Source organism: Homalodisca vitripennis, chromosome 6 (assembly GCF_021130785.1).
Source record: "Homalodisca vitripennis isolate AUS2020 chromosome 6, UT_GWSS_2.1, whole genome shotgun sequence".
Taxonomy (NCBI): domain Eukaryota; kingdom Metazoa; phylum Arthropoda; class Insecta; order Hemiptera; family Cicadellidae; genus Homalodisca; species Homalodisca vitripennis.
The window spans coordinates 63386312-63399932 of NC_060212.1; the positions used below are offsets into that span (position 1 = coordinate 63386312).

Consider the following 13621-nt stretch of genomic DNA (forward strand, 5'->3'; position numbering starts at 1 on the left):
TGGCAGCGAGCAGCCTCGCACTGTCGATACCGGCCTTTAATATTCATCCAATCACTTTTAGTCTTGGTTCATGACTTCCTCTCCCCACTTTATGCATCTGTTAAGAGAGTGATGACTTCATTTCTTTCCATCTATTGAGTAATCTCAACATCAATCACAGTTGATTTTCAGCACATGCTGAAATTCACGCTTAGCTCATAGGTCGCAATTTCGCTTATAGAGGAAGAACAAGTTCTACTGTACTTTTGCTTTCAATTTAGATTACTCACATTTTCCTCAATATTAGTAAATAAGTTTTTAAATCCCATGAAAAAATTATATTTTCCCCATGATCTCTTCCCGATGTCCATTATTAACTCATATTCGTAAACCAATTTCTTGAATATATATCCTTTCAACATAATATAAAATATCATTTCCAGATCTAGAAACATTATTAGTAGATTTTCACTATGAGATTCATGTTTAGAATAAAATAATTCCAAATTCATTTAAAAATATAAAATGAGTTTTTAAATTATTTACTGGGTTTACTTTTTGGTGCACTAATAATAAACCATCAGAATGAGTAAATTTAAATCAACTCTTCTATGAACAGGTATCAGATTCGAGTAAAGAAAACTGATTTGTAATTATGTACTTTATTTACCAAGTACAACTGAAAGAGTATAATGGAATCAATACCAATATACAGTATACACCTGAATAAAATTAAACTAAATAAGCAGACATTAATTTTCAATCTAATCAATAAATACGGTTAGGAACAACAAAGCAACTATGAAATTACACTAAAAATGTGATTAAAACAGTAATAAAGTCAATTAAAATAATACTGGATAAAATCTAACAAGATTAAATATAAAAATAAACATTATACTGAATTTCAAAGTCTTTTTACACAGTGAGAGCAACATACACTAAAGCCTAAAGATCACAGAAGTATTCTGAATGGTCCGTAATTCATAGCAGAGTCTGTTTATGTTCCATTATCATATTGGACTACTTTAACATCGAGATCTGAGCTAAATACAATGAGATACATTGATATTATCGTATGTGCGAATTTATGTGGACAAGTGCATGATGTAGATACAATTAATAATTCTTTACAACAAGATCTCTAATAATGCAGCAAAACACTTGAAAGCTAATATAAAATACAAAAATCAGAAGATGTCTTAAATATTAATAATATATTATAATAAATGTGTTTTGAAGTTGTACAAAAACTCAAGATTCATAATTTTGAGTCCTTCAACTAATTAAAATGCATAGATCTCTACATAAAAACAGTGGATCACTGACTCAAATGCTGAACTGGAACAGAAATCAGTCCTTGAGTAGAGAACAACTTGATCTTAAAGTGAATCGCAGCTAACTCACCAACTTTGCCAGTCAACATTTGAAAGGATAACTGGATTTCATGTATTTATTTATCTTCACATGTAACACTGCAAAGAAATCTAAAAAAGTAACTCAACTCTATATATAAAACTCTTCAGGAAAATTATTTGTTTAATATGTTAAATATTTTTTAAATTGGTAACACTAAATTGTAGCCCTGATATTAAAAAAAAATTATATTTGTTATTGAACTTGTTCTGGAATTCTAGTTACTTTTTAAAACTCAACAGAAGATATAAGGCCCAGCCAAAAATTTAAATAATATATTTCACTGTGTCCACTTGTTCGTGCAATATTCTGTACTATATATTTGCAGAAATGTTGACTGCTATACTTCCATAAAAGACAATATAAGTGACAGCACATGCAGGAAATGAATTGGAGTCAATGGGCTCGGAAGCTTGCTGTTGGCTGATTGATCAAGCTGATTTATATAGAGATCTATGATAAAATGGCAATCAGGTTGAATACTCAACAAAACACTCCAGGCTAAGGCAATTGAAATTTCTAATACAATCAACTCCTAAATATATTTTGATAGAATGAACTCCTTATTTTTGTCATGTGGGCTGCTATGCATAGATTTGCCTTAGCGACAAAACATCGTTCTACTTTCTTTAATTAAAGTTTTATCCACTTGTAACATTTTTCTGTTTTTATTACACAAGAGTTGCGTTAGATTGTGCCACATTGCTGCCCACAACCTAGTGTTGCAGTAAAATGGAGGATAGAAATCATCGTTTAAATGTTCTTAAATTAAATAAATGCTTTGTCCGGTAAATATTTATGCAAAAGCAAGAGTTGTGGTTGTCGTCTTCAACTTCTTCTCAAATTTAAACTTATGCTTAGGGGCAAGTACATTCAACATTGTTCTTTAAATTGGACTAATCTCCTGAGTATCCTAAATGGTTTTATGCCTTCGTACAGAAAAGACAGATTTCTTATGTAAGGTATCTTCTTTGGTTGCATAAGGCCAGAAGAGTTCATTGCACATCACACTTGCCAGATCACCAGCACCGATCCTTTCCTTTTCCATTATCATTATCCTTTTTCCTTTCCTGTCATTCATGTTGCTGGCAAGTTTACTCTGGTCATAATTATAGAATCTGCTCAAGCCTACTGCAAGATAACACTCGTTTGGGCACAAAATCTATATAAAAAAGTTGAGTCAAATCTGATCTCAGTACGATTCAGCAGGAACGCAATGGTGAAAAACATGGCACCGTTCAAAACAACGCAGAATGAAGTATTTTAATACAAAAAAGCGTAAAACTCGATGTGAATTGAGCGATTACAGCACAAAACAAAGACACAACTCGAAGACAAGACAAATTATTCATGGCAAAGATTGAGCTTAATATTAAAAGCTCGATAAATTTACTTGGCATGATAGCAGTTGTGGGCTGTTGTGACAGTGACTGAACTGATGAAGGATATGCCAAATGTCAGCCTCTATCTTTAGTGATTTTGAGTTTGCAATGAGGTTTATAAAATGTATTTTATGGGGATATAATTTGTATTTTGTGTGGGTTTTGTAGCGTTCAAGTGTTCAAATACGTTTAAATTATCATTGATGATAGTAATAGTGAATAGTGAAAATCTTTTGTGAGTAGCTTCACTTTTATACTTGGCAATTCAAATAAAATTGTGCATCTGAGCAACTGTACCTAACTACCCATTATACAGGATATTTTGTAACATCATGATTTATCTTTAGGTATAAAAATGATCAGGTTTAATTCAGTTCAAAGCTGCTCTTTATCCAGTTTAGAGTTTTTTCACAATATCTTCAACTTTAATGTGGCACAAATGATTCTCCTGCTCATTGGATCATAAAATTCTTTACTTTCACTATGATCCTTGTATCCCTTCTTCAAATTTGAAATGGCATGAATGAGTCTCCTGCTCATTGATCATTCTTTACTTTCACTATGACCCTAATTTTGAAGTAGCAATAACGATTTTCCTGCTCATTGGATCATAACATTCTTTACTTTCACTATGACCCTTGTATCCCTCCTTCAAATTTGAAGTGGCATGAATGAGTCTCCTACTCATTGGACAATTCTTTACTTTCACTATGACCCTTGCATTCCTTCTTCAATTATTAAGTGGCATGAATGATTCTCATTTTTTTCTATGAATTTCATCTTGGTAGAATATTTCATCCATCTTTTGCAGCTACGTCAAATTATATTTGATTCCTTAATTTCTTCCTAAACAATTTTATTTTACACACATTCCATTTTAGTCCACCCTTTTCAGACAGGTTAGCACTTATCAAACCATTTGTTTTTACAACTGAATTCCTAAAATGGTAATTGTAAAGAATTTGTTATCGATAATTACAGGTTTGTATTTCTTCCGTGTTTCTAAGACTGTATATTCTGGAACAATAGAAACCTAAGTTTATATTATTTGTAATAAAATAAGTAGATGGATAAATAAAACTAAGATTTAGCCCTGGAACTGGCAATAATTTGTTTCTCAACATTGAAAATAGATTTGAGCTACATTGCAAGGTTTGAAAAATATATCATTGCTTATGTGTTTTTTAAAGTAACAACCTTTCAAGAGATATTACCATTTTCAGAGCTGAATTTTTTTTAACAAATAACTAAAAAAGAAAATTTGTACGTGCAAATGTCATAAATATGAAAAAGTATGAATTACGTAAAATTTTCATAGCACTCTTTTACACAATGTAATTTCTATTGTATACTCTGAAATAAATTATAGTTTTACAATATATTTCCTTTGAAAAACTGCAAAATATTTTAGATGAAACTGTTTTGTAATAATTTAAAATATATTGTATAAAACAGCATAATTCTCCAAATAATTTTATTTCTCCACCTTTTAAAAATATCTAGAAGAAATCAAAGTCTATGATTTATAGTTTTAATATAAAACTATAAATCTGTACCTGTCAATTGACAATAGTTTTTTTATCGAACAAAGCAAAAATAGAGTTAATGTAAGAATTTACACTAACATGTATATTGCATCAAAAATTCATTTGCACTTTTTTTTAAATATAGTAAATGTACTGAAAACTGATTATAGCAAGTTCCATGGATAAAAAGTACTAACATAAGAAGTTAATAGGACTAAACACAATTACAAAAGATTCAGACGCAGTTTAAACTATAATCATATTCTGTGCTACATCTTAGTCAGTGTACTTGATTAGTCATTAGTGATAGTTTTATATATATATATAATTACTATTTTAATTTCAAATAAAAAGAGTTAACAATTAAGTTTTATTAAAAAAGTAACAAAACTGGTGTTTTCAAGAAAAAATAATCTTTCAGCTCAGTTGGAAGACGTAGGTAGATTTTGTTACAGCTGAAATATTGATATTTAATTTTTTATAGGATTTACTAATCGATACCTTGAAAACCCGAAAAATATATTGACAGTAAAGTTAACACTTCAGTATGTTACACAGAATATTTATCTATAGTTCAATGAATAAAAAAAAATGTATTCACTCGCTTTCTTGTATTGCCTGTAAACTCAGACCGGATGGTCCAACGTATGATTAAAAAAAGTATACTAAAACTTTATTTTTCCTGTTAAATGTATTACAGTATATACTGCTCATACACATATCAATCATTAAGTAGTAGTGACAACAATTAATATGGCCGAATGTCAATTTTTAAAACCAAAAAATATCTTTAATATTTTTATTTTTAGAGATACTTTATAAAAATTGGTAGATGAGTTTAAAATAAATTGTTCTTTTCGTGAGGCTTGGTTTCATTATATTGTTTTTTTTTTTTTATTCTTTGAGATTTCAGTTTTATTTTTATTTTTTATTTGAAGAAGGTTTTAAATATACAGAGAACTTGTTAGTGAAAACAATATAAATAATAGGATAAGCTGTAAGGTAGGAAATTTTGTCTAAGTAGGAAGGGAACTTAGGACAGGTGGCAACCCTGTAACAATGTGACACTTGCACTTTTGATGCCTTATCTTATTTTCACTTTATAAAGTCAAAACTGTAAACAGAGCCCTCAAATATAAAAACCTAAAATTTATATCAGTTTAATCTGCAATTAAATACAATTCTCTTAAGTATTAAATCCGTGTTTTGACAATTTCTACATAGAGGTGCAAGTAACAACGTATTTTATGACAGGTGCTTTACAGTACGTTCTAGCTACGTATATACATCGTGGTAACTTGATTCACACTTAAATTCAATTAATATGTCAGTGAGGTTTATAGTTTTCACAGATTAAGAGTGTTTTGTACAAACGACTTTTGCCCGTTTCCTTTTTACTGGTACATTTACACAGTATTCAGTACAAGATTTTTATTAACTTATCAGAACCATAGGCTGAATCCATGAATCAAATTTTGGAGATGTAAGTTTATACACATGAGATACATATAAAGAATGCTTTGTTTTATCACATATTTCTCTAAATAGTTTTATTGGTTACAAAATTTCAATTTTTCTATTTAATTTAATTAAAATTCTATACGTAATTATGCAAAATATCGCAATGATCCTAAACATCGTTTATTGATTTGAAATCTAAATTTTTATACGTTTCAAGCTTTATAGTAAATTTCCCAAAAAGATTTCTTTAAACTAATAACCATATTTCTAATTGCATTTTTTAAATTTAAGTAATATTAGTTTATTGTGAAGCACTGTGTTAAAAGTAAAAACGTAATGTATTAACAGTATAAGTACTGCTCCATTACATTCCAAATAAATAATATATTTATTATAATTTTTATATATACCGTATCTATAATAGTCTTTTTAACCTTAAATTTCAAAAGTAGAGTTTTCATACCCTGCACACCCCTTTCCAAGCCCACTAGTTGATTAAAATATAGAAAATGAAAAGAATTTACTCTCATGTATTAATGTGCTGATATTTTACAACTACATGTTTTATTTTTAATCGTTATAACTGGTTAGTTAAAAGTAAGCTGAAATTTGTATTCATTCATTAAATTTGACTCTCTACTACATCATATTTACTTATTTAATTTCATCCTTTATATGCATATATTAGGGATGGGTCCATACTAAAATAATTGAATTATTATTCTAATACCGGTATAAAACTTGAATTTTAAATTCTGAATTCGATACTGATACCTGGATTATTCCTGACTGAGAATATAATAAGCTGAATGGGTTAGTTTTTAACTGGGCAGATCTGCCCAGTTGAAGCAGCCAGCCAAACTAACCACCCTTAGTGATTAACATTTTAAGTTATGCATATACATATATTTTTAAAAAGGATGTATTTATACAACTACATCAATTAGATAAATAAATATTAGTGAAGGTATGTTCGTTTGCCACCGTGCAGTGGATGAATAGACGCAGCAAACATGCGGTGTTGCACCAACATAGATTGACATAAGAAACAGGAACTGAAAGCTAAATATTATTTATAAAACTATGATAGATTTTAAATTTTGTTATCTATCTACTTGTTTCCAAAATGTGACAATAAGTCTTAGCAAGTGATAAATTTATATAATATCAATTGGCACAAGTAGTAGCCGCTGACTCGTGATACATGATCACAAATGTATGAAATAAAACTATCTATATAAAATCTAATTAACTTTTTACGTACAGGAAGTACAACAATAACACGTTTTAGGGATTAATTTACACACTGCTGACTAGCTATCCACCACAAATCATCTGAAGATTCTGTGGATTAGACAACCAGCTTGTTGTGAAATCGTGACTTTCAAAGCATACTTTTTTTAAGTATGTCTGTTGATTATGTTTATTAATTTGTAATGAAATATTGTTACTAGAATCAGATGAAAACCGTCCATAACTTAATACAACCCAGTATCGAGGTATCGAGTATTGGAATCGACCCATTCCTAATATATAGAAGACTGATATAAAATTCCTCGATGAGCTACAGACAGATCAATCAGGTTCACCGTAAAAACTAAGACCACCGGAGGAAGATTTCCCCATAGCACCAACATGCAACCCTAGACGACAGAGAGGGAAGAGTTTGACGTGGAATTGGACGGAGAGGGGGAGAGAGAGAGGGAGGTGGCGGGGGAGAGAGAGATGGTAAACAGGTGTCAGTCGAGCCTGCTAGTATGTAGACTTATGTTATTGCGATACCAGTAGACTTGGCCTAGGATGAAAACGTCGATGGCTATCTGCAGGCAGCCGCAGAGCCAGAACTGCGCAGGCGCGTCACGCAGCACGAAGTACGTCGTCTTGAAACAATCGCCCATCATCCACATGACCACCATCAGCACACTATAACACACAGAGTTCGACTAGTGAGCTGGAAGTGGGTCAAGCGTCATGACAACGTTTTCCACTTCTCAAAATTTAAGTCTTAAAATCTTGATTAAAAACGGATATAACTTGTATGTAACGGGAATACAAAACGCAATATAAAAAAATTCACAAATTACGGTGGTTTAAATGCATATTACATTAATTACTTCAGCTTGTTAAACAGACCCTTGCACAATGTTCTTTCGCACCTTAGCATAGTAAATTTAGAGTAACTCTTAGTTTGGACAAAAATATTAAATTAAATTTCACTCTCAAATTTTTTTACAGCAACGAAGATCTGCCGGATTCTTAAGATTTTGATATAAAATCAAAATTGTACTCGCCATCAACCATATAAGGTACAAATATAATACCTGGAAAGGGGCACAATTAATATAATTTTAAAACTTTACACAAATTTTGAAATAAATCAAGCATGCCCTAAGAAAAATAAACAATATTAATGTACAAAACCTATATTCTATAAATGAATTTTTTCTGGAAAAACAATATACTTTATTATCTTTGAGATTAGAATAGTGCCATTATATTTAAAATACAAATTAAAAGAAACTAAAGATATCAAGTTAATGATAGTTATTTGTAATTTTTCTTCCAGTTCCAAAATTATTCAATGGAATAAATAGGAAAGTTAGTAAAGAAGCTAGTTGATCTTGTTTTTATTCCTGAGTAGCTTCTTCCCTATGTTGTTTTTGTCCCTCGTGATTAGTGTTGAAAAATTTTTCTCCAACATATATAGGTTGTTTAAAAAAAATGTGTGATAAGAGTAATTTTGTGCTGCTTTTGAACTACAGGATGTACATCACCTCCTCTTGTCAGGTTATTGACTTGCATAAGCTGTTTCTAGAATGTTAACAGCTCATGTCATTAGTAGGTCCTAATCCTGTTAGTAGTTTTTCTGTAGCATCAAGTACTCTTGGAAGTTTGAAAGTTCTTACATTTATTACGTATATTCCTGGTGACATGCAAATAGAACAGAAACAGTACAATCAGAGCAGTATGTGGACTGACAAGTTTGAGTTTTCTTAACGCATATAAAGTTGACCTGAGTTTTCCACAATCGTTCCGTTCCAGGTGAGGCTCACTCTGTGTATGATTACTCCAAGGTATTTACACTTTCCCATCTCTGGTAGTATACTTCATCTTTTCACTTTCCTAATAAATAACTGAATTTTTGTATTTTTTAATACCAGATCTTTTGTTTAAAAGAACTCTATTGCCTAACTTTTTTCATCTTGGAGAGGGTGTACATTTTGTAATAAAGGTACTAAGATTTTGCCTTGACAATTTGTTGACTGAATATGGCTGTCCTCGGTGAAGCCATAATACTTCAAGATTGCTTTAGTGTTAACAATGTTCTGACAAGGTGTGAGATAGAAAACTCAATGATAGTTGACACTCAAATATTTTACTAATGATAGTACTAATATTGTGTCTTAGTTGCTTCGGAGGTTAGTTTTTGTTCAAATTGAGTCACTTTACTCCACCAGATTATTGATGGATTGGCGCGCACAGGAACAAAAAGTAAAACAAAAACACTCCATTCCATCTTCCGCTTAGTACAGCATCTGAAATCTGATACTGTCAAAGATTTGAGTCCTTGATTATCTGGAGTCCATGTCCGAAGTTATACAACACAAGTGGCGATAAAGAAGTTCAAAACGAACTCTCTGCATCGTTACAACATCAGATATACCTACACTACAAAAGAGGTCTGTCCAGTTTCCCAGCAGCTATCCAGTGTAATCTACATAAAGAAGTGTTCTCATAGTCTTATTAGGTGCACAACTTAATGCACTACGATGTTTTAGACACGATCCAAAGCATTCCTCATTATTTTTTTTTAAATAAAACACTTACTCAAAATTCAATAACAGTCTCTAGACAAAGATCGTAATTGACATTGACAATAAAGTTGGTGGTGAAGTACCTCATGCCCTCAGTGGACTTGTTGCGGAAGTTCTGCAGCAACTGGGGAATGGCCAGCATGGCCTCTGTGAGTAGCGCCAGGAACCCAAGCGCCTCAATGTATACTGAAGAGTCCTGCAGGACAAACGTGACCAGCGAGCAGAGTAGCGTTAGGCTCAGCAGGAACTCTATGTAGGACGTGAAGTCCGTCCACTGCCAGAAATACCTCCACTCGAAGTCTGGAGACAAACAGTACAATAACTGACTGTAGAACATCATAATTTATCACCTCAAACAGACGTACAACACTGAATAGCACATGAACTTTCAATTTATATAAACAATTTTCACTGTAATAACTGACAAAAGAATAATTTTAATTATATACTGCAGAATTCAATGAAATCAGCCAACAACTTAGGACAGTTTCCTGAGGAGGACATTCCTAACTCAAACGGTAACCTCTCACTACTATGGTTCATCATTGAAAAGGAAACAGAAGTTCAAGAATTTTAGTATAAACTGGAGGTTTTTATCTTCACCAATGTCCCAGCAATTAAAGTTATACTTTCAAATTGATCCATTACAAAACTGTTATAACTTGTAAAAGCAAAAAAACACACAAACGACCAATAATTATCAGATTTGCATGTGCTTCCTTTATTAGGGATTGACATTTTAATAGGTGCCCGTTGTAAAATAATATTTACTTATTTCATAATTACTAAAACACACACATATGCAGGGTGATTCACAAATGTATGCAGAAACTGTGGGAGCTCATTCTAAATGTAAAAATAATGAAATCAAGTTTATATAAACATGGGTCTAGAAATGTTCCGTTAGTGAGTTATGGCTAGCGAAAGATTTCACCCAGATTTTAGCTCACTCACGTCTTCCTGAAATTCTGGTAAGGTAGATTAAGGGGTGAATTCAATTGTTTCTAATGGTTTTTAACCTGATAAATTGAATAAAACAAGTCTCAGAACTCTATGTTAAGTAGTTTTGAGAAAATCAGTGTCTAATGCAAAAAAACCCAGGGTTAAAAACAAGTTTTTTCATCTTTGGGCAACAATAACTTTGTTATTTCACCACGAAAATCATCAAAATTTTATATAAAACTTGTAAAAATGTTATTCTGAATAAAACTGTGTAAATAAAGTACACATAAAGCGAATAGATGTTTGATTAAATTAATTTTTATTTATGACTGGTGGGTGGTTGGCTAAACTTCAGCCCATCACAAGAAAGCTCAGCTCTTCAATTCGCCAGTACAGACCACTGCAGAGTATTGGCAGTTTAAGTTTAACATCTGTTAGCTGAATATGGCTCCTCACATCAAGGTCAAAATACGAGGGGTATTAGAAGAGTAAGGTTCCCTATGCCACCGAGACAGAATGCGATATGTTTGGAGAAATCTGGTAACACTGTCTTACTCATCAGCTGTCCCTCACTCTATCCATACTATTCGCGCCTCGCTACGTCCAACAGTGCCGGCCTAGCTGCCTTCGAAGATGGAGCTCCTTATCGTTGTTACCACCAGATGCAAAATTCGTGCTGTGATACATTTTTTAAAAATGCAAAACAGATTTCACCTATTGAAATTCATTGTCAGTGAATCGAAGTTTATGGGGAAACATTAAGACACATTAAGAAAACTGAGACGCGCGATCCAGAACTGCCGTAGAGGAAGATTGTCCAGTGGTGTGAGACTTCTCCATGACAACGCTCGACCTCATGTCTCCCGTCAAACTCAAGAACTGCTGACAAATTTTGGCTGGACTATTGTGCCCTATCCCCCCTAAAGCCCAGACCTAGCCCCAAGTGATTATCACTTATTCCCAAAATTAAAGGAACATGGGTGGCCAACGCTTCAGTAACGATGATGAAGTCAAGGAAGAGGTTACTCAATTCCTCAAAGGATTGGCGGCAGAATTCTACAACATGGGGGTAGAAAATTTGGAGCATCGTCTACAAAAGTGTTTGGACAGGAACGGTGATTATGTGGAAAAATAGCTTAACTTTTAAGTTTTAAATTGATGTATAAAACTAAGTAGAAATATAGAGCTACCTATTTAAAAAAATCATGGGAACCTTATTTTTCTAATACCCCTCGTATCTCATAAAGTTAACTGTGTGAGCAATGTTTTGGCATAGTGTTGATCGGTACGGAAGACTTTCATGTTTGTTATGACACCATGTTCCTTAAATTTGTAATGTTACATTATTAATACTTTTTACTTTATAACAATTTAAAATTTTGACTTGAATACTGCATCAAGAACTTAAAAAAAATTAGTAAGAAAATCATATGATTAACCTTTTAGATCCAAGCCACTTAAAATGTCACAGAAAATTCTGGTGATTTACTGCACTGGATGTGCTAAACATCACAGCACTACTCAGCCCATTTTGCAGATCTTCGTACAAATTAGTTTTAAACCCATTTTTAAAATTTCAATTTTTTATTCAAACAAAATGTAACAAATTATAAATGTACCAAATAACTGTGGTAAATATTTATTCTGGCAATATTTTATACTAAAAATAATTTGCCCCAATTTCTTCAACATTTTTATGACCTTCTTTTATGAGAGGTATATAATATAAATCAAACATTTATATAATCACTTTATACAAATGTACAGTTGAAATTAACAACAACACAAATTTTACTAATTTATTGCTGTAAATAAATAAAATATGGGATATTTTATAGTAATAAATAAAACAGTACAGCACAAGAATAAGCAACATTGTATACAGTTCATTTCAAAACTTTATTGGAAAGATCAATTATTTTGAATCATTTTGATACAGTGAAAGTGTAGTGAATAAGTTTTGTTACATTTTATATTTTAAAACCATTCATTTGTGAACATCTGTATGTAAGGATGTTGGGATTTTATTCAGATATTGTTTACATTTGTATATACAAAAGTTGGAATCAAAAGGGTTAATATATAACTATTACTTGAAGTGTTCTGAAAAGAATTATGCATCTTTTGCCATAAAATGTGGACAGTTTATCTATGATCACTGATATATAACCTTTTTACTAATAAAATTAACTGTCTGAATTATTTTTGTAACGGTTTTATAAAATCCCATTCATTGAACAATTAAAATGCACCATGGCATGAGTGTTGTGCCAGCACAAGGAAAGTGAACATGTATGTAGGCCAAGTAGTGTATGTGTGTTGTCAACATGTTCCAATCATGTTATCTTTCTTACGCTGTCAGTCAGATAATACGGTCTGTCACTCACACGTTTGTATGCTCACGTTCAGTTTGAACAATCAACTTCAGTTTGTCCCTTTACTGAATCACTTACATATTTAACTTTACAAACCTATTTTTTATTTTTTTTTATTAAATTACAATGTATGGTGTTTTTGTAAACTTTCATTCTCTTAATAAAATTAAACCTACTAACGATACATTAATGCATAATACTTTTTCAAATAATTTCATAACAGGTTAATGAGTAGGAGCTATTACATATATATATATATATATATATATATATATATATATATATATATATATATATGGAGTTAGGATTATTATGTTAGGACATATGGAGTATGGAGATAACCATGATTTCAAAACATAACCTCACTTCTTTCATAACATATGTAATCTGACAACCACTCAGAACGTGTGTGAGGAACAATCGTTCACAGACCAAACTGAGACGATTGTTTGATTATCCAACAGATCATTCATTACCTATATGGGAGCTACATGGGGAAGAACTAATCAATATATACTCCACTACACTAGAGGCAACCTTTGATCAACTGGTATCTGGCGGGGCTCGCGAACACATCGTCGATCCTACACTGTATTAACAAGTGTTGTCCCCATACTCTGTAAACAATTCCTTGACATCATCACTCACACGTCAACGATCATCATTCACAATTACATGAAATATAATATTTGGGATTTATCAAATCCTGACTCATTGAGTTGCCA

General features: G+C 31.8%; 1 protein-coding gene across 4 annotated transcripts in view; it reads right to left on the minus strand.

Annotated features, from left to right (window-relative positions):
* The window catches only part of LOC124364391 (solute carrier family 66 member 2), a 54204-nt gene that overhangs the window by 22184 nt on the left and 18399 nt on the right, over window positions 1–13621 (minus strand). For all 4 annotated transcript variants that reach the window (XM_046819826.1, XM_046819827.1, XM_046819829.1 and 1 more), the window contains exons 4-5: window positions 9663–9879; window positions 7547–7687 (exon numbers count right to left, since the gene is read on the minus strand). In XM_046819826.1, the coding sequence (XP_046675782.1) occupies window positions 7547–7687; window positions 9663–9879 (358 nt within the window). The remainder of the gene's footprint in view (window positions 1–7546; window positions 7688–9662; window positions 9880–13621) is intronic.